Here is a 23,084-nt window from a genome sequence, read left to right on the forward strand (position 1 = left end):
GAATACTGCATAAACAGTTGGGTCAGTCATTCATTTTGTGGTCGAGCATGCATTGGGACATTTCCATTCTTTAATAGCAGCTGTGGTGAAGATAGTACTTTTGACACAATGGCACATTAAATTTCTTTTTTTCTTTTTTGACAGGATGTAGCTCGGAAAACCATCCCAAGGATGCTGGCTGAGCTGGATCTGGGGCGTACAGAGAAGTGTGTGCGGGTGAACTCGGTGTTCAGCGGCCTGGCTGAAGCTGACATGGAGGTTATTCTGCTGGCAGACGTGGTTCCCACAGCTCTCATGCTGCCAAAGGTGGAGGACACAGGAGAGGTGCAGTGGGTGAGTGACTCTTTTAGCTTTTTAAATTTTTAAAAAAGCATTAGCCATTAAAAAAGAGCATTATGTCATTATTTACAATTTCTGGAATACAAAAGATGCTTTGAAAAATTCACTTTTCCATGCAGAGAAATTATACAGTGAGCAGCCGTGACTAAAAAACATTTAAAAATCACCATAAAGTCCATTCAACCCATTTTTTTCTACGTCTTACTTAACTATGATTAACCATGACAGAGCAACATTTTAGTCAATATTTTCTGAAAGGCATCAATTTTCAATAAATTGTGTACATTTTTAACAAAGAAATTAATCTTTTTATTCCCCAAGGATACATTAAATTAAGTGATAGTAAAGTATATATTATACATATATAATGTTGCAAAAAAATTAAAATAAACGCAGTTCTTTTGACCTTTATAAAACATTCTGAAAAAAAAATTTTTTTTCCAACACTGATATATGATAATTAGAAAGAGTTTTTGAGAAGCAAGTTGGCCTATTAGAATGATTTTAACCTATTAGAAAATTCAGCATTGCCATCACAGAAATAAATTATTTATTAACTATATGTGGCCAAGGGAAAATGGAAACGTTTAACTAATCAGATAGATATCCAATTGGCAAAAACGCATGAAATGACCAGGTGTAAACAGGCCCTAATTTAAAAACTAATTTTAAAATGTAACACACTTTTGGTAACACTTTACTGAAAGCCTTTTTTTACTGCATTAATTATGCCTTGTAATGTACCTTTTAATGCATTGTACAATCTCATGAATAATTGTAACCACAGTTATTACATTATAACACTTGTAAATGTAATAATTATTTACGCCAAGATACAATGTTTTACAACGCACATTATGAATAATCCCAATGCATTATACCCTTGCGTTAATAACCCTTTATAATGCATTATACATAAAGGCTTTGAGTAAAGTGTTTCCAAACTTTCATAATAATCCTGTTTTTACTGTATTTTTGATCAAACAAATGCAGCCTTGGTGAGCATAAGAGACTTCTTTCAGCCTTGAACAGTAGTGTTTTTCCCCAAATTTGATCAATACATTAGCAAATATTGAATTGTGCATTGAGGAGTCATATGTTTCCATATTATTAATGGTCAGATTATAGGTAATGTGACATTCATGATAATTTCATTCCACAAATTGAAGTCTATGCCCCGTTTAATGTGAAAAATGAGGAACTAAAAATACCTCGAGTGTGCTCTTGCATTTTCCATCATTTGTAAAGAACACAACACCCTCTGAACTCAAAGGGTAAGATGAAACCACAGGTCTTTTCAAAGCAATAATAACAATCTTTTCTATTAGTCTGTACAGAGGACTGTAGTCAGGCCCGGGGAGAAATGGGGCTGTATATCTTGGCATCAGCTCAGCAGATGTCACAAAGTGCTACTTTACCCTGGAAACACAGGGCCTCTTCAATAGACCTATACTTGGGTTTATGGAGGTTTGACATCGTTCAGATTTTAAAATCAAAGTAGGTGGACACTTTAACCACTCGTATAGATCTCATTATCAGATGGTCAGTCAGTCAGTGACATTACAGATGGTCTCAAAGCTTGCAGACATGGACTGAAAGCCACAAAACACGCTTTCTTCCTGATCACCTCCGTGTGTGTGTGCGTGCGTGTTCGTCCATCAAAGCAGGGCTTCCTCTGCCAGGTGGCCCCCAGCATAGCCAATACACAGCCCCCAAATCCCTCCAGCTCATTTCCCCCAACCAGCCAACCCAGCTCAAATCTGCAGTATTCAGCTACTCCGCATGACCACTGAAAAGACCTGAAAGAAGCCACAATGTCTTAACTAGGTAGATGAAGGGAGGGAAGCTGAGAGATGGAGGGGGCCCCTAGTCTGTTGCGCACAGTTAGTTTAGACTATAAGCAGGAAGTTTTTAACTAGTGGTTTTAATTAGTGCTCATATATTTCCCGGGCCGCTCGATGTTTCTTCCCATTTTAATTGCTGACAGGTGTTCATATTTTTGTCTCTAATTCTTGTTCACTTCCATTTTGTCCTTTGCTTTCTTTTGAATTTATGGATTTGTTATCTCAAAAATATTTGGCGTCGTTTTATAAAAATATAAACGTAGTCCATAAAAAACATATAGTATATGTAAAAAATGTGTGTGTATATATATATATATATATATATATATATATATATATATATATATATATATATATATATATATATGAAGGAATTAATGAAAAAAACAGATTTTTGAGAATTGTTAAAACGGAGTTATCTGTTTTTGCAAATGAACTCTTCATGTGTGTATATGTATATATGTATGTATATATGTATAAATAAAACTGAGAAATTATTGTTGCATACTGCTGGTTTCGGAAACCGCTCTCATCCCACAAGTAAAAATAAACCCATTTTCAGAGTAAAATTACATACACCATCAGCCATTCACTACCCACTCAAAAATCAATACAACCTCTACATATGTCACATTGGATCATACAGTGTGTGTGAATGCATTAAAAAAGTGCACACATATGTGGTGGGGGTTAGAACATGCTCTCCACATGCTTTGCACACGGTCGAGCTCATAGCCGCAGCAGGATACGGGAGATTGTGAGCAGAGAGGAAGTCATGTAGCACTGACCTGACATGGGCCCACTGCTTTGAAAGTGGCGTGAGACAAACATGAAAGGAGAGGGTGTTTCTCTTTCTCTTTTTCTCCTTTTTGCTGTCTCTAACAGCTCTGATCATTGGACAGTTTGGATATGTTGTCACACTTGGTTATACAGAATCCTTACCAAAACTGACCGTGGTCACATAGCTTCTGTAAAAATGCTGTAGTTACTGCAGTTTTTGTTGCTACAATATATTTTTGGTATCTCAGTATTCTTGACAACTATCCTTAAAAAGTACAAATCTGTAATTAAGTCATTTGCAGGTTATTTCTTCTCAAAAGGAGTGTGCTTCTGTGCCAGGTCTGTTTCTTTGCAGCCTGACATGGCATCATTTACTCAACCAATGACATGATTTGAGAGCGGGACCACCTGTTTGGCAGACAAACCTGTTTCATTAAAAAATTAATTTATTATTTTTGTAATTCTATTTGCTGTTATTCAGTCACCTTTTACCAATTTTAGTGCTGAGACTGTGGATACTAATAGTAACTATTGGAAAACTGAACATTTAAGTAATTTGCAAGTCAAGTCAAATAAATAAACTAAATACGAAATAAACAATTGAAAACAGCAGCGTTTTGATGCCTAAATGAGTATTTTTCGTATTTACTAGCTAATTCAGTGGTGTTCTTACATGTTTTACTGTGGAATAAAAGGAGCATCAAGACATTAATCAAGCTTTTTATAATAAAAACTGAGTGCTACTTTAAAAATAAATGTTTATACCATAAAATAATCACCAGCTATCAAATGCTATTGTGTAGCATTAAATATCTTTTTTCCCTTGTGTGTTTGTGTCCGTGATGAGCAGTCAGTGAGTGTCTAATCCAACACACAACACAAAGTCGTACCACTACAAGCCTGATTATCTCTCTCTCCTCCTTCTCTTCTTCTCGTCCCGGCAGCCGCCCCTAAATCCCTCTGTTGTTTATTTTCTTCCTTTTTTCACGTAGATGAGCAGAGGAACCTCCAGACTGATTTGTTGCTAAAAGATGGACTTACTTGTTTCCTTTTGTGTGAAAATCTTCTACTCTCCCTTTCTATCCTCTCTCTGTGTGCTTGTTTGACTGACAAGGCTTATTGGACTATAACAGGCGTAACTCTTCCCCCCTCCTCCTTTTGTCTGCAGACAATTCTCCCACAGATTCGGAGCTGTGCACATTCTTTAGCCGCCACACTACTGAGTCCTGAAAGGAACCAGCTCGAGTCCCGTCCCTCCCCGTCCGCTCCTAATTCCCCCCCCTTCACCACTACACGGTGAAATGAGCACTTCAGCAGGCCGGAAACATTTAATCTGGCTCTCTTTTGAAGAGAATTAATTGAAACTTATCCACTTGCCGCCTTTTTCGCTCTAGTGGCTCCCTCGCCCCAAAATCCCTGCCCCGTTCCCATCCGGATCATGGTGGATGGTTTGCACTTGTGTTGTGAAGTGTGGGTTTTTACAAGCAGCCTATAGGGGCCGGAAAAGCTTGTCACCTGAGAGCGGTATTAGCGTTTGCGTAAGTGTGGTTCAATGTCGAATACCCTCCGAGACTGTGTAAATATTGAAACTTCAACGCAGCAAAAGCACACCTGTAATTTGTTGTCACTTGCCAACGTGCTAAACGTGCTAATGGTCTCTTCATTTGATTGAGGGCTACATAAACGCTTAATTTTGCTGCCGAGTGGCTATTTTTTGTGCACAAATCCAGGGCCGTCGGAGAGGGCAGTGTGGCGTCTGATAAAAGAGACGGTGAGGAAACGGAAGGGCCGCCAAACAAGCCCTTCCCTCTCCCTCCCTTTTCTCCTTTCGAGGGGAATATTATGCTAAGCTGTTGGCGTTTTTATGTTGCCATAGCAGCATTACTCCTGCAGGGTTGTGACCTCAGATGATTACAGTACAAAGCTTATTGGGTCTTGAAAACCCCTTTGAAGATGAAAAGTCTTTGATGGTTTATATTTATGCAAATCTTTCAGATATGATTTATCCTACTGAGATTGAATGGGGAGATGATTAAAATTCCCCTATTAGAAAAAAATCCCTCAATGAAGGCATATTCTTTGAGCTAATAAAACAAGTGTGTGTGGGATATTTTAGCCTTTATTTGGAAAACTAGCCTTGACGTACCTGAGGTTATTTTAATCTGCTGTCCCCGATGTGTGAAAGAGAGACTGAATGGGGGGACAGGGAATTACACTTTTCTGCTTTTCACTTTTTTTTTTTTTTTTTTTTTTTTCCCTTCCCTTCCCCCCTCCTTTTATTTTTTTGTACAGGCTTTAAAAGAAAATATCTGACAGAGGGAGCTTTTGTGTGTTTCCAGATGATAGATTTTGGAATTTGGGCAACCCCACTGGCAGTCCACGGCTAGCTGTGAACTGGTCTGTTGGAAAAAATCGGAATGCTTTGGTCTTCAAAGCACCAAACTTCATTTTAAAGCCTTCTTAGGTAAGCTCAAATATTAGCAGGAAAATGAATAGCGTGGAGAAGTGTCGTATCACACGTCGCAAGTCTCACAAGTTTGTCCACCGGGGGAAGCCGAGGCTCTGCATAAAACTGAAATGAAATGTGCTCCCAGACAGCTCAAATCTCATCCTTTCTCTTTTCATATTCAGCGCTTCTTTCTTTGTAAATTCAGACAGGAACCTGTAGTATATCTCGAGGGCCCCTGTGAAACAGGAGTTGTCCAAAGACTGTGTGAATCCTGTCAAGTTTTTGAAGCAATATTTCTTTCTTCTTCTTCTTCTTTCTCCAAAACCCTGAGTCAGAAGATTTTCTATTTAATTAGGCATGGCGTTTGAGTAATGTCGTCTCTTTAAATGAGATTTGAAGTGTTGTTTTTGACTGTGTGTGTGTGTCCATTTCAGTTTGTTGACAGGTTTCAGCGATACTTAAAAGGCAGAGAGCTCGAGGAACCCATCCGCTTGGTCACCTTTGTGGAAACTGCTGTGGGTCTGCTGAATTTTAAGGTAAATAACAACTTTATAATTTTAATTAGAAAATACAAAATTGCCCCCATCAGGGAGAAAATGGCCACAGTCATGGTTTTTATCCTCTTATAAAATATGCAGCTCCTTTTTTCTTTTGATTTATTTTTCTTTCCCCCTCCCCCAAACCCTCTGTTGTGCTGGCTAGACGGAATCCAAGACAGGGAAATATTGCAGAGTCACAGCAAGAAGTGAAATTAATTTGGAACTCAACAAAAGCATTCAAGAAATTCCATCTGCTCTGTGCCTGACACGGTCATATCACATTCCAGACTGTCTCTCACTAGTCCTGGTTCTGGGGTTAGTTACAGCCTTGGACGGTCTTCACAGATTTCTAGATTTCCCCATCCACGGAGAGAGATGGGCCATTAATTGTGTGTGTGTGTGTGTGTGTGTGTGTCTTTTTAAATATCTAATATAGTTCCATTTCTAAACACAATATAAAGAACAGAGACATGGACAGCGATTAAGGGAGTTTTGGGGAAAATTAGAGTCGTCTGACTGGGTGACTTGATTGAGTGCCAAAGTGCGCACACACACACACACTCCACACAGCTCTTCATTTTCTCTTTCTCTTGAAGGCAGTGTGTGAAGCACTTCGAGATCTTGGGCCAAAGGCAGGTCTTCATCATGATGGAGTTGTCTTCGGGTCAGATGACTTCTGTGCCAGCATAGGTCTGCTATCTTTTTATTTCACTATTTAATACCTTTATTCTTCTTTGTTCACTTATTTGTTGAATGACAGTACCACAAATAATACCATTTCTTTTAATTAACTGTTGAAAAAGATGCATTTTTATGATAATATATCATTAATATTCCTTCAGACTGCACATTGTTATCTCATATATGATGCTTGGGTTTAATAAATTTTTTTAATGGATCTCTGTTTAATCTGCAGGAGCCACACGCACTAAAGATGCTAAAGAACTCCTGTATGCCCGGCAGAAAGTGGTGGTCACCACCAAAGCATTCGGTCTCCAGGCGATCGATCTTGTTTACATCGACTATCAGGATGTGGAAGGACTGAGGCAGCAGGCCAGAGAGGGCGCGCTTATGGGCTTCACTGGTACGCTGACTGCTAAATCACATATGTTTTCTTTTCTGTTCACTTACTGTATGACATACTGGCCTGATCTTCCAACAAAATGCTATTTTGGACTCGCATGATTAGGATGTCAATGAAAAGCATGCACTTGCATATAGAGCATATACTAGCATAAATCGTTGCACAAGTAAAACATGTAAGAGAACAAACGATTGGCTGAAGAGACTGACATCATAATGTTCCCTTCTTAAAGGTATATTCTGGGTTAAATACAGGCGGTAAGCGACAACTTGCTATAGATGCTATTGATGGAACACAATTTGTAGTTAACCTGCAAAATTCCTCACAAATATCTGTGTAAAATATTAATTACATTTCATAAATTATTTAAAAAAATTATAATCATAATTAAATTTGATGAATTGTGTGTGTATGTGTATATTTATTTGTGGTTGGAGATTAGTGAGGTTTTTTGTGTATTTTTTTAAGTATTCTCTCCCTTCAACTTTGAGTTCCTCTACATCTCATGTTTTACCTTTTTAGTGCTGACATAGTGGTCATTAAGAATTTTTATGTGAAATTTGCAAAACTGTGGCTTCGTTTTTATATTTGTGTTAATTGTTTTAATGCTGTCTATACTGCATAGATGATTTCATTTTAATATCTGAGCTTTTAATAATGTACTACATATATGAAACTTCAAAGAAAGTTACCGGCATGTGTTTATCAGTGTACGCATGCGTGCATGTCTCTTTATTTGCCTGTGTGAATGTGTATCCATTACTTACAAGTGTGTTTGTGGAAGATAGACGTATGTTCGCAGCTCAGCGCTGTGTGGGTTTGTAGCCAGGCAACGTGTGTTTATGTTTGTGTATGTGTGTGCATGTTTATGTGGTTTATGAGGACGCAAATTTGTATAATGACATGGGTATGACAGAGGTATTACAATATGAAGGTGGTTTATGAGGACTCTGCCTATGTCCCCGTAATTCAAAAGGCTTAAAAAACATACTAAATGGTGTTTTTTTTTTTTAAGTCTCCTGTGAGGGCTAAGTTTAAGTTAAGGGTTGGTGTAGGGCAATAGCACTCACAGTTTGTTCAGTATAAAAACCATTACGCCTATGGAGAGTCCCCATAAACCACAAAAACCAACATGCGTGTGCGTGTGCGTGTGTGTGTGTGTGTGTGTGTGTGTGTGTGTGTGTGGAGTCCTGGTGAGTGGGTAACTGGCCACGGGAAGCCAGACACAGCCCTCCTCTGAGCCTCCGCTAATGAATATGTAATTGCTGTTTGCAGAATACACACTGTTCTCCCAGCATATCTCTGTATACACTAGCACTGCCATTCCTCTAGAACACAGCACTCCAATGCTAAAGATTACTCGCTTTTCTGCCATCTTGTTTTCCTCATGCCAATTTTTTTTTTTTTTTTTACTTTTTTAACATTAAAATTCATCACTAATTCCATCTGACACATTTAATCACTGGATTTAATTTAAAACAGCAACATAATTTAAAAAGGCTTTTCATACAGAAACTATTTTAGTCACATTTATTTGATTAATTGAAGGGTATTAACAGCTATTATAAAAGAAATTACAATGATAACCATAGTCTCTCAATTACCATAATATTATTACTACTGTAAAATCATAATACATTTTTGTTGGATCACCTGTAAACTATTTGATTTTGAAGATTGTAATGGCTACTACAGTGCAGTATATTAACACATTTTTACTTAAATTTTGTATTTTGTTTATAAGGATATGCACAAATGTATGTGAGCCAACTAAATGATTTACTTTTTATAATTATTTTACGGATTGTGGCATCCCAGGATATCTCTGGGGTTGCCACTGCAAGGTTGTTTGTTTTCATTTCCCCAGCAGCCAGCCTGCGGGTTGATCATGCTATGTTGCAGCCCATCAGCCGGGCACTCTGTTCAGCAGCCTGTCATTAGGCAGGTGGGGTCGTGTTTGATGACTCTCTTCTGCCTCTCGTGCGAGTCTGAATTGGAGCGGCTCCTCGTGTTGCATGCGCTGAGCTCACCGCCGTTCTGTTTGCCACTGCTAGTCTGAGGTCCCTGTGTCGGGAGGGCTACAGAAACACTGTTTACAGTTTGCACCCTCAGTGTGGAGTGAGTGAGTGAATGAGTGTGTGTTTGTCCGTAGGCAATTGAAATTGAATGCTGATAAATGTAGTTTAGCTAATTTTTTTTTTTTTCTTTTGCCACTTGCATGTGCAAATCTATCACTATTAATGCAAATACAGCAATTGGGGTGTCAGAATGCTTTTTATAAATAAAAGGTTTAGTTGAAATCACACTTTTTGTATTTTGAAAATGCATTTATATATTATTTTAAATCATATAATTGTATCTTTTAGGAAATGTTTCTGATTTTAATGTTTTATAATTAAAACATAGAAAATTTCATTCAGTGAGCTCTTAGATAAAGCGTGGCAGACTAATTTCAAATGCTTTAATTTAGGCCTTTTTTTTTTTTTTTTTTACATATAACGCTTTTTTTTAAGCATTTGTCTTATAGTAATTATATTCCTATTAAAATAATAATTGGGAAAAATACTACAACAGGTACATCTTTATCAACAGACAAGCAATTAAATCAAATCAGAGAGGCCAAAAAGTTAAACATCTACCATAAATTGTATCCTCTCTTCTTGTATGTATCACTGCACACATTGTGTTTTAAGCATTTTTTCCCTGAATTCCTCACCTGTAATTTGACCTTGCCCCGTATTTATTTATTTGAGGAATTTTAGTCATAACTACATAGATATGGTGTTGTGTAATTAATAAGAGAAAAATTTGTTGGTCTCCTAAAATGAAAATATATAAAAAGGTTAGATATTTTTTCCATTATATTAATTCAGACGTAATAACATTTTCCTTCTTAATTTTATTAATTTGCATCCTTTTCAGTTTTTTCCCTGCCTTTTTGATAGATTCTGTCCGTCTATGTGAGATTTTGAGAGTCATCTGACAGTGGCACTCTGCTAAATGGTAGTGAGCCAACCATACGTACCCAAACCAGATGGCACCTCGTGATTGGCTGAATGGCATTGGGGAGCGATAATGATGCACAGCAACCGTCCAATAGTGTCGCTGCGTAAGGGCTCACCACGCCCACTTTGCTCACTCTGTCACTAGCTGGGTCAAAACAGACAGCTCCTGAACAGGTGGCAGTCTGGGGAAGGGGCATATTTTGTTGATGTGAGGGAACGACCCCCTGCCAGTCTTTTCTGCGATGGGCGTCACAAACATGGACCTTGAGCCTCAGCTTTAGGGTGTTGATCCAACAGGCCGTCTCCTCCAGAGCAGCAGAGGGACAGTGTGTACACACACACACACACACACACTAGTGGTTTTTCCGTCTGCAGCACTATTGGCTCAATAAGAAAACGCAGTCACCAAGCTGGTTTGCTTTATTTACATTGAAGCGCATGCTTAGCTGTCATTGGTTAACCTGACGCCTCATTCACTCCCAGCTGCATCATCAGATTGTGTCGTTTCTTGCAGCATTTGGCATCGACAATGTGTAAAAGATGCAGAAAGTAACACCTGTGCTGTTGCAAGACTGTGTTAACATATGACTGACATTACACTGCAATATGTAACATTGTGTGCTAAATTATGTGGGAACTCAATGGATAACACATGGCAGAGGCTGTTTCAGAGGGGTTAACTAGGGTAAGAGCCACAGATGGAGCTAATGGTTTTCTCATGTATTAAATTCTACGGCTGTCGGCTAGCTACCTTTCCGTATTTGTTTTAAGAGACGCGCTGAAGCAAAACGTAACAGATATTTCTCAAATTAAGACTCATCACCCAGAGGTTTGATCTGGGAACATGTTCTTGATTATTATGGTGCAATGCTGGACAGATGTTATTTTTGAGAATAAGGTTTCTGCCGTCATGACCGTAATCCGTTTTAGCTTCTTAGCCGATGCTGCAAAGCAGGGAGGAAAAGGAAATGTATATTTGAAAATAGCATCCACATTTTTTTTAGAAAGACCTTACATAAATAATAATAATTTCAAATTAAAAATCGAGTTTAAACCAATAAGAAAGAAATAATTTTAGTTGATCAGATTATCTTTAAGCATTTTTCTTTTTTATGGATAAAGTAGGTAGTAAGTACATGGATTCCTGACTTCGGATTATGGATCATTTTATGCTCATCTGTTGTAGTCACCTCTAATTTTTCACCCCAGCGTTGGGTCATTAACACACATACATGAGTTTATGAGAGGTATCATTTGTTGCTGTCCATGACATCTATATCTATATGTTGTGTGTGTGTAGTGTGTTGAGGTGACTGCCTGTGTGTGGCTCTCACATGGGCCTGTAATAAAAGCAGCAAGTCAAGTTTCACAGAGGCTGCCTCAGATTGGAGTGTAACTAAGCGTGCAGTAAAGTTTCAGAGTTCAGCGAGGCACGAGGCGAAAATCGGGATGACACCCATAATTCATAGCATCCTTTGTCCCTGCTGTGTCCCTTAAATTCATTCTTGGTCAGGGAGCTGTACTGGAGTGCTTCTCTGGAGCAAAACCCTTTAAATGTGGAGGAATAATCCTAGATTATTATTTTTTTTTATCCCGAGTTTTGTATGTGAGTGGGTTACACTGTTAATAGTGCACTAAAAATAGAAATAAAAAGGTTTATACCTAAATAAATGAATTTTTATCCTACATGTGGGCTGACCTATAAAGATCACATGAATACTACTAACTCTTATTATTGGAGACTGATGGTTGTAGAATTGTTGGCCTGTACATGTTATGATGGGTGGTTTTAAAAACAAAAAGTGACTGAAGTAAGGGTGTTTAATGATTTAAAAATATTTTATGTCTTTATTTATTTACTGAGACAGGGCCATTAATATGTTATTCTCTTTGGAATATTTATTTATTTTTGTTAAATTGTTAGAGATTAATTGAATTTAATGTCCCTTCTTTCTAGGAAAACAAGTGATTCACCCCAACCAGATCAAGGTTGTTCAAGAGGAATTTGCCCCCAGTCCAGAGAGAATCAAGTGGTCCACGGAGCTGATCGCGGCATTCGAGGAGCATCAGAAGTTAGGAAAGGTGCACATTCAGTAGTTCCTGAGTTTCCACACAGAGATCTGTATTATTTTCCAGCCTGATATAGCATCCATGATGCATGCTGCACTGTAACTTTTGTTGGAGAAAATCAAATGAGGTGTTGAATATTATAGTTCCTAATTTAGTGCATCAATGAGTCCTGTGTTTTCTGCTTGGTAGGGCTGCGCGTGTCTGAGATGTGCTAGTAATGTACAATCTGCCAGTAATTCTTACGCTAAGGATGGCCTGGGAGTGCGTCAGCGACACTCTCCCCGTTCTGCTCTTTACTCACAAACTGAGATTCCAGGACACAGTTGCTCGATTTATTTTGCGTTTTCCTGTAAATTTCTATGCCCTCTTCAATCTCCTTGCAGATTTGTTACAGAAAATGTTTGCAAAGTACCCACCTGAGGGTTTCTGCCTCTCAACATGTCATTTTTAGACACTCTACCACCATTATATTACATTTAAGATGCAGCGTAGCTGCATATTGAGTTTATTTTATGCATATGTCATTTAATTATTTCCTCTTAAGAGGTCTGGACTGGTTAGGCTGATTGAAATATCCGGCTCAGTACATTGGCGCAATGAATAGGAATATTTAGCATGCAAATAAATGGCTTCCAGCACTAATTCCTGCATCTGTCAAGAATGTTTCCATTTTCATTCTCATGATCCTTAGGCTTTTTTTTCCACGCATTTGCAAATTCCCAACCAACCTGAATAAAACAGGCTCAAACTAGAAGCTAAAAGGATATTATTGATTTACTGCAACAGACACCAATAACAAAATAATTTATATAAGTGTATCCCTTACAAAAAGAAGAATTATATATGTATTATATACGTTGGCTGTCTCCTTGGCTCTTTTCTTGATTTTCTCTAGGGAATTTATGAATAGCCATTCTGTCCTACTTTGTAGTGTCATATATGCATTGTTGCTATGTAGTAGGGTATGTTCTTCTAGACAGTATCTGCCTTTATTGTTATTCAACCATAGTTTTGTTCTCTTCTCCTCAGGGGGCTTTCACCTTTCATGGCAGTATGATTGACATGCCATCTCTGAAGCAAGCTCAGAACATTGTCACGATGGCTTCAACTGTTCAGGGAAAGTGAGCCAAACCTGAGTTCCTCAGACATCAAAATCCGCACCATGCTGGCTGTGCCGTGCACTTCACGTCAAGAGCTAAAAACGACCTGTGCATTTGTTTAACCAGCAACAGAGATGATGTTCTAGTTGATGTGTTGATTTCAGATTAATTGACTGATTATTTTGTCTTCTGAAGTTCCTGGTGCATTACTATTTTCTGCATTAGTTTGCATTTGTGTGTGTGTGTTATGCCTGCCACTGCCTCTCTGGTGTCAGGGCAGACTATTGGCCCAACGAAAGGGCAAACAAACAGAGCTGCCCTGCCGTCAAGCTTCCATTCAGCCTGAAGGCTCCTCCAGGCCCCGGAACATCAAAGCGCTATTTGCCAAGAAGCGACCGCGAATTTACTAAAACCTACATTGAGAGAATGAACCTGTGAGCCCGCTCTAAATTGTAGGCCTTTGTTTCACGGGACTCAGCAAGCCAGTTTGTTCTTCAAGACAAGGCTTGAATGCGTCTGCAGCCTGGCGTAATCTCTACGCGCCGTGCCACAAACACTCACTCGCAAACACGTGCACAAAGGACTCCGCGAGGGCTCGCTCTATGTAAATATCAGTATTTTTCCAGGGCCTTTGTTTCCCGGTCAGTGATTCCCATCCCTCCTTCCAGCGTCGAAGTCACCGTGAACATGGCCAAGTGCTCAAAAGATGTGCCGCCCTTGTTCATTTTACCAGTGTTCCTCACACACACACTTTGTCAAGAATGCCTCTTGTGAAATAAAACTCCAGGATGTCATCCCCAATGAATGACCATCCTTTCCACCCTTGAGGGCGTTGTTGTTTTTTATGTTGTGTTTGTCATGAATACATTCTACAGGACGCTATGTTCCCGCTCCTTGCTGCTGGTCTCCCACTAGCTGATGACATATTTGGCAGAAATGTCTGGGACGGATTTGTCTGGGATGGGGGTGGGGGGAATGGTTGATGGTTCAGTTGGTCACTATGGTAATAGAGGCCTCTGCATAAAATGGGAATGAATATGGCATGATCAATAGTGTTGCGAGCGCCTCGGCCCGAGCTCTGTGCCAGCCTCGGGACGCAGACAGAAAGATGGAAGCCGCTGCTGTGAGTGGCCCAAAGGGCCCGACAGTAAGCTGACGGCCTGGCACCCGGCCCACTCTCTAACACCCCCCACCCCCCTTTCCATGCTCTCTGCCTTTTGCACTCATTTATTTTTCATTTTCTTTGGAATCGTCTTTTTAGACTCATGTCAGACAAGCCCTTTTGCTGTAAGTGCTCTTTAAGCATGTCTTCAAGTCTCTCAATCAGAGCCCGAGACTGTAGGTCAATAGGCCAACGACATGAGATTCATCTAGAGCCGTCCTGCATTTAGTTAGTTAAATTTGCTTGTATTTTGTTCAAACACAACTTATAGGAACAGAAATACTGGGCTATTATGCAAAATTCACCGAAATGATAAACTTTAAGTATTTATTTTTAATTATCTATTTATTTGTATATGTATGTGTGTGGGGGGTGGGGGGTGGGGGGGGGGGGGGGGTGTTTCTTTGTTTGTTTGTTTTTTCTGCTTTGTTTGCTTTTGTTTTTTTCTGAACGCCAGTTACTTCAATTATAAGGACAAAAACTGCTGGAACATTCTTCAAAGTTTTTTCTTCTGTGTTCTGCAAAAGAAATACAGGTTTGGAGGGGGAGTAAATGATGACAGAATTTTCTTTTTTGGGTAACTGTCCCTTTAACACACCCCATGCACACAAAAGATCTAAGATGATAACCTCTGAACTTAATTCACTTCAGCCTTTGTAGAAAATGAGTGAGATTAGATATTTGATTGTCGATTGATATGAAACTAAAGCTTTTTTGACTGCCCCTTACTTTGTGGGTTTTGTGCCTTTATGGTGTGTGATCGATTTTTGTGAAATTACATTATTTTTAGCAACGTAATTAACCCTGATCCATCCGCTAAAGACAGCATTAATTTTATTAATTATGTTGAAACTGCTCTGTGTAGCCAAAGATTCAGGGTTTAAAGGATTTACGGATTCCGCGACATAGAACAGCGAAATTCTACTTCCTCCCACTTCTTTGTCATTTTTCATGACATTTCTATTATGCCTGTAAGTTGACATAATCTTTTCAGCTCACAAGGCGGAATTATTTAAATACATTTCCTAGTATTCCCAAAGAGAGTACAATACAATTAACACGAATAGGACCTTACCTAATCTTGACAGCACTCAATTAGGCTTGAAACACAGTCCTGATGGTTATGTGCTGAGATTGCTCTCATAAATTATCTGATATCAACCCAGCAGAGAAAATGCATGTATGCAAAGTGCTTTCAGAGGAAAATTAAAAGGAAACGTTTTACATATTTTTCATTAATCTCAATGGGACCCGTGTGGCAGGGAGGGTTTTGCTCGCCTAATTTCTCGCCAAGGGATCTCCCAATAATGACTTCATTCTTTTACTAGACAATATATGACAAACTCATTTCAACAAAGATAATTCCCCTGCAATAAAACGAATCGTTACAACAAGGGCAGGCAGGAACCATTTCGGAAATAATGTGTAATTGAAATGAAGTTGAATTTATTGGCATTGGGTGTAATGGGTGAAAAATGAACTCTAGTAATGTTGTAAAATGTCTGGCGTTTTGTGCACGTAGGCTAACATGACTTTTGAATTTGCTGGAATATCATTAACAGAATAACTTAATATATGTAGCGCTGTGCAGGTGCAGATGCGACGCAAATGCCTAGCTTTCCGTGAGATTTAAGAGGGAAAAGAAAATAATAAAGCTTTAGCTCTTTTGAGAAAGTATTAACAAAACACTAAAATACAAATTATTGCATTTGGGATATTAACTTACTGAACACTACACTTTATTTCCTTAGGGATGACTATAATAATAGCCTATTAATAATAGTAAATTTAATAACATGCGTAAATTCTGCTGTTATGCTCACGTTTTTGTGTTGCTCTCATGTCTGCATTTTATCAGTTTAAACAAGTCTTTAGAAATATCTGTGCAAACTTTATTTTATTCCTTAAAAAATACACGACTAGAGATAGCCCTAGGCCTATATGTATGAGTAATATGTATGATTTATTTCCCCCTTCATCTCTGCTTTTTACTTATTTTTCTTTATTTTAGGTGCAATGCAGCGTATTAAAATATAATGGGTTAATTAAATTATTTTAGTTTTTACCTTTATACAGGCTATGAACCAGAAACAGTCAGAACATATATAGCGCACACCTTGATATCACAATCCAACGTGAATTTGTTTATTGTAATATAAATGCTTTTAGGCCCTACGTGAATTTTCAATACTTTTCTATTTTCAATCATGTTCCATATTTCCTAATACTCCTTTTTTCCATTTCATAAGCTCTTAAAAAGATGATTTGGTCATGTGTGGTATTGTAACTTTAATGTTTGGCCGGAATACTGAATGTGTGATTGAGTGAAGGATAGGTTTCTCTGAATAGCTGGAGACTTTGAGCTGACTCTTTATTTGAAATGGAGACAGATCAAAGGACAAACTCCTCCGGTCTTTGTCTGCGGTTGCTATGGCTTCGAGTCGAGGGGCCACGTAAATCAGACTCGTTACAGTGCGACAAAATAGTCTTCAAAACTTTTTTTGTTTTTAGGTTACTTGACCCCATGTATCTTTATTCATGAAAGTTCATCTTAAGAAAAGAAATACAATGTGGAAAAATGTTCATTTGTGCATTGTTGTCTGTTACTTGAATTATTAATTTGATCTAATGAAATACATAATATTTGTTATAGAGGTAATAAAAATAATAATAATAATTTACCATGAAGTGTACTCGTTTTTAACAGAGATGAATGACTCATTATAAAGAAGACCATTTAAAAAGGCCGTTTTTAAGCAATATTAATTTTTCTTTTTTATTTTGACAGCATCTTCATCGTCAGGGTTATAGAGAACTATGAGCAGATGTAATTTCCACCTCACTGTTAGTAGTATCTTAGGAACAGCCCATGGGTGGATTCCCCAATTATAAGCCCATGGCAGCCCCCCTCCAAATTGACTTTTCCTTCTGTTGTGACAAAATGGTGCAATTGTCGCGTAGCCTCCAGGATAATCAGAGCATCATGGTTTTATGTATATTATGGCGGCTGGCTCATTATCACACAACTGCTCATGAATTAGAGAGAAATTAAAACAATTCCGCTATATCTTTCATGGACGCGATAAAAAAAAAAAAAAGATACGCTTTTAAGTGCTGGTGAGCTTGCTGTGTGACTTGACTGCTTGGCTCAGCTTGTACCATCACACCCACTGGCTTTCTGATGAAAGAAGAACAGAACTTTAAGAAGTGTGCCGCCGGATGCTGTCAAAATTGGGGGCAGGAAGAGAATGGCTGTTCATAAAGGCGACATTTATTGCTTCTTGGCTGTTAGGACTTTTGCAGTTGAACCCCCTATAACGGTGCAGATGCATCCAGACAGAGCAGTCGAGAAGAATATATGATCTGTCCGCTCTTACAGCTCGCTGTCTGCTCATATCTGTACTTGAGTAACAGGTGCATTGGGAATTAAAGTCGATGCTCATTTACAACTGCAATCCGTTACAGATAAATGAAGCTTTGCAGAGTGTAAAAAAGTAAAATGCTGCTAAAAGACGTCATGCATTTGCGTTTTTAGGGTGTCAGTCAAATTACATTTATCTCTTTACACAATACGGGTTGTTTCAAAACAGCTTCACGGAAAATATATAGCCAAAGCAATTATAGAAACTCAGCTGTGGAACAACTCAAATGCTGCTCCAAAAGACAACAGTGTCGTTATTTAACTCTGGTCAGTTCAGTGTTGGTGTAATTCAGTTAAATAATAGTGTAAATTTGATCAATTTCGAAAATAGATACATTTAGCTAAACAAGTTCTTCATTGTCTTATAATTTCCGGGACGGCAAGTGAAATCTTAGTATTAATTTGAAGTTGATATTATGTTGTTCCAGAGGCCTCTATACTTTATATCATGGAGTGACCAATGACCACCTACACATGCTTGCATCTTTTCCACCTCACTTAATGGTCAGGTATTGCGTCATGGGAGCACGAGCGGCTAGTTTATCACCTTCCCTTGACATGTTCTCCGTGAGTGCTCTCACCCTGTCCACCCTGTGTCTGGTATTAAACAAGCCATAAGAAACATAAACCTTTAAATTACTTATTAGATTGTTTCTAAACAATCTTTTTTTTTTTTTTTTTTTTAGTTTTTTTTTTTTTTTTTTTTTTTTTAACCTTCTGTTAAATGTTAATTAGATATTTTTTAAGTACTTGGTTCTGATCTGTTATTTTTGGCAATTCTAACTTTGAACTGACTGAAAATTAAATTGTCAAAAGCTTGAATTTAAACTTGTTCGTAATCGTATCGCAGCCTATAATAAAATTATTTGCAGTAACTTTCATATTCTTATGCTCCTAACACGTTCAGGGCGTGCCTGTGTTTGCACAGTCAAGCTCTTAATTGTAGTTTATGACATCATCTCTGCTAATCCAATTAAACATGTTTGTCCTATAGTCCCAGAATTTTGTGAAGAGTGAATACCGCTGTTTAAGGCAGGGCATAAATAAATTTAATTGGTTGAATTTGCTTGGAAGGGGGAATTCTTGAATGCTCTTTAGTATTTAGTAAACATGCATTAATGTATGAATTGCTTTAAAATAACAAAAACTTTTGAATTTAGCTAAAAATGCGTTTGAAAGTACACTGAAATTAGAGCTATCGAATTTTTTAATCACATCTTACTACAAAGAGAAAAAAAAACCTGAGTGAGTATAGCTAACCTATTCCTAGATAACTACTAGCTACAAGAAATACAGCAGGGTGAGAAGAATCTTCCAAAACTGCTGGAATGGTCATTTGAATAAAGGCAAAACAAGCCATAATTCCGCAGAGAAAAGGCACAGGTTTCTCGACATTTTTACATACAATTTCTTGAAAGTTTATGTCGTTTCTGACAAGTTTTGCCTGTCAGAAAACACTAATTTTTAACTCGTGCAAGATTTAATTTTTTATGTGTTTCTTTGAGTTCGTTCAGAGACTTATTTAGATTTGAAAACTTTGAATGCATCTAAATCCGTATTTCGAAAAGATTGTTTTTATATAAACGAAAATGTTCTCTTATGTGGACATTTTGGTTTAAATAAAAAAAGTATTTATTTGATATCTCCGAGAGAGAAAGGAAATCCCACTAGTATGACTCTTCTAGATGAGTTCCATCTGAAATATACTTCATTGTTTCTTTCGAAATTTGTTTAATAAAGGAGCCTCAGCTGACAGGCTGGTTTTACCCAATATAGCCTAATCAACACAACATTTCCGGCGCAAAATGTGACATCTAAGAATATCAAAGTTTATTTTATAATTTCGACGCTGAAATGCATGATAATTAAAGTTTTAAATAACAATGAATTAATTCTTGAGAACAGTGAATTGAATCCGACCAGCACGTAAGGAACACTTGGCACAGTAAAGCAGGATAGGGCTCATGAATCATTTTATCATGCCCTTTTTCTTTGCATAGTATGACAACCTTTATTTCTCACTTCAAGATGAATTGGGAGCTTTCAATTCAACATTGCCTATAACTGCTAATGGTGTTGGCCCTCCTTTTCGTCTTAGCTATTTATTGCTTTTATACTATTTGTAGCCTTCAGAAAGCTTTTGTGGAAATAATTATTTTATCAGCTATATTTAAACTACAAATAAATAGATAAACAAATAAAAATGGGTTACTAATCTATTTCTTCCTCCATAACGTATAGCCTAAGCGCGTGGTCCTCAGAGCACCTCACGCATAAAATAAAATGTGGTTCCTCTACAGAAGAGGAACCACATGGAGGGAGAAACTTAATGAAACCTCACACCTCAAAGCCCTGTACGCTGAAATGGCAGCTTTATTTGAATATAAAGAGAGCATAAACACTCCAAATTATAACTCGAAGTAGATTTAAACAAACAAAACCTGACACCAAAAGGTCTCTCAAGTCAAACTAAGTGCTGTCATACTCCTAGCAAACGTGAGACAGCGACATTTCAGAGGGAGCCAAAGGGAATGTATTTTTATCATGTCTATGTTCCAGCAGGCTGTAGTTGAGCGTGAACTGTCAAATCATGTTGGTGAAGGCGCGTGTGGAAGCAGTGATGCTCAGGTAAGGAGCCTCTCTTCTCTGAACCACAGCACAGCTTGACTGCTCCAGGAGCCAAAGTAATGAGGGTTCCGCTGGGGGCCGCCTGGTTGGAGAGGTGGCTTAACCCTGCCTGGACGAGGCAGGAGCCCGGGCTCTGCTTTTTCAATCGGAGCCCCTTGAAGAGCACGCGGCCCGCAACGAACATTTTGACAATGCCGGTGATAAGCACGAGGTGATGAAAGGAAGCTGTTTCTGTTTTGTTGCATTATAATTTTTCATGCGTGAATGAAGAATTGTGGGTTTCAAAACAAGACAAGCATATTTTAGTGCACGATTGTGATTCTCAAAAGCTTTGAAACAATACTAAAATTAACGCAAGCGAAGTGCTTTACATTAAAAAATGACAACTCGGTATCATTCTTCCTAAAATGAATCCATTCAATGTATTCAGCCATACCACACTGCATGTTATTCATAGACTCTTTCAATATTATTCATGTAAATTACTGTACTGTTTAAATAATTTGCTTTTGATTCATGTAAATCTCTCAGATAGGCCTGCCCAAGAGTCATGATCATCTTTATAATCAAATGTAATGTTTCCCTTGAGTCCATATTGTCATTTTCATGGGATTTCTCAAAACCAGACAATTAAAACAGCTGTAAAGAGAATTCTGCGTGTGTCACCAAGATGAATTTGCTCAGTTATTTTAGCAAGATATGCTGTCATTTACCATTGAAGATGTCAAGAAAGGGGCAAAGGTGGCCATCCCTTAAGACATGCGCCTAATTATATAATTTGTCTTGTGAGTGGGACAGACCACTGTAAGGTCTCTACTGGGATCACTTCTTCAGCAGCCTGAGCCTATCATCAGTTTCATCAACCCTCATTTATGTAAGGGCACAGTGAGCGAGTTCATTTATCTCTTTTTCCATCCACAGGAACTAGACATTCAGCAGCCAACGAGATTCAGGTTTTAACATCAGACTTATACATATCTTCAGGTGATCTGGCAGCTTTCTATGAGATGGAGCGATGATTTTTGAACCACCAAGAGCAGAAGTGGGCTGAAACGACTTTTAAAAATCTGTTTTATTAGACTCTTTGAATCCTATCAAAAACTAAAACGAATAGTTCATCGTTCTAGTATGTAGTGGATTTTCTAGCTTCTTTTTTTCAATTTAATTGCCATAATTCATTGCAATACATTTATTATTTTACCAGGCACTTTAATGATTTGAAATAAAAAAATAATAATACAAGCAGAAACAACTGATCCAAGGGAGACAACAATAATGACATAGCATATGGTAATTAGCTTTATCAAGGAACTGTAGCAATGATTTTTAAAGCAAATGTCACCACTGTACAGTCACTAATCTTTTGTGGTAATTCTGAGTTTGTGTCAACACTGTAGTGAGCCGAAATGCTTATCAAGGCTGGACATATGCGTGGGCCTAGGCCTATACTTATTCCGGGATGAGCAAACACAGCACTGTAAATCGCAGACTATGCAGCTCGGAATCGCACCTGCTGAGGGGGAAAGGAAGCATTGCATTCTGGAGATATGGCCTGTGAGCACGCCTAGTGTACCTTCACAAAATGTCACAGCAGTTATGAAAGCAAGTCATTATCAACTCAGGGGGACCCTTGACACTGGTCTATGAGAGATAGTTCCAGTAGTTCAAAGCCATGTCTAATGGCCATTCCAAGGTCAGCTTGAAACAGAGAAAGTGGCTTGTGATGTTTAAGAACATCTAGCCACCCTTGTGAGTCCAGCGGGGGGTTCTGGTGGCTGGTGACGCACTAGGGGTAGTGCAGGGGATTCTATAGGTGAGTTTACAGGTTTATTAAGCATGGATTAGGCCTTTAATGGAAAAAAAGACTGTTAAGGTAGGAGACTTTTAATCAGAGTTGTGAAGTATAGTAATGTAGAAGTGGACTGGCTTTTTGAGGGCTTTTGTTTGACTCTTCTCTTCTTTTTTCTCATCCCTTCCTACTCCATACACTTGAGAGTTGTATATTTGTACTCGCTCTCTCTTCTTTTCTCTTACTGAGATGATCCAGCATTGTGGTTGTCCAGCTGTGCAGGATGATTTCCTCTCACTGAATGTTGACCTTTTCCTCTATGAAATATGCTGTATTCAGAGGCACGACTCTGATGTGTTGCTCATGGTAGTTCGTCAGATGTGGAATGGATCAGCATCTACAGGACGTAAAATCAAAATGGGAAGCCAATGCTGTAAAGATTGTTACATGAATGCACGTCATTATATTTTTTTCTTTAGATAATTTTTTACTGCCAACTATGTATATAATTATAAAAAAAAATTATATGAATATATTTATTCTATTGTATATTTAACCTGTGATATTCCACTACACTAAAAGCTATTTTTATGTACAGTTGAGAACAGGTCTTTTAACTTTCTAGACTTTTTAACTTGAATGTGTCTTGAATATTTAGCATAAGGTAGTCGTTGAATATGGAATTGTATGGTACAAAGTCCTCCTTTTTTCTTTCTTTTTTAATTTATTTTGCTCATGTTGCTGCAGTGTAATATCAAATTATCTAAAATACTTAACATTACATAAAATAAAGTAAAATAACTTTTGTATTACTCATCAATTTTTCAATTTACTTACAAGGTCTTATACATCTACCAACAACACTGGTAAACAT

At 38.0% G+C, this 23,084-nt stretch overlaps 1 protein-coding gene across 1 annotated transcript in view; it reads left to right on the plus strand.

The window, feature by feature from the left end:
• Nucleotides 1-14,036, plus strand: part of LOC306877167 (citramalyl-CoA lyase, mitochondrial-like) — a 68,351-nt gene extending 54,315 nt beyond the window's left edge. The window contains exons 3-8 of the mRNA XM_079428733.1: nt 145-333; nt 5,847-5,948; nt 6,548-6,641; nt 6,868-7,035; nt 11,998-12,122; nt 13,140-14,036. Coding sequence (XP_079284859.1) covers nt 145-333; nt 5,847-5,948; nt 6,548-6,641; nt 6,868-7,035; nt 11,998-12,122; nt 13,140-13,235 — 774 coding nt within the window. The 3' untranslated portion in view covers nt 13,236-14,036. The remainder of the gene's footprint in view (nt 1-144; nt 334-5,846; nt 5,949-6,547; nt 6,642-6,867; nt 7,036-11,997; nt 12,123-13,139) is intronic.
• Nucleotides 14,037-23,084: the final 9,048 nt, after the last annotated feature.

Source organism: Barbus barbus, assembly GCF_936440315.1.
Source record: "Barbus barbus genome assembly, chromosome: 11".
In the NCBI taxonomy this organism is placed as follows: domain Eukaryota; kingdom Metazoa; phylum Chordata; class Actinopteri; order Cypriniformes; family Cyprinidae; genus Barbus; species Barbus barbus.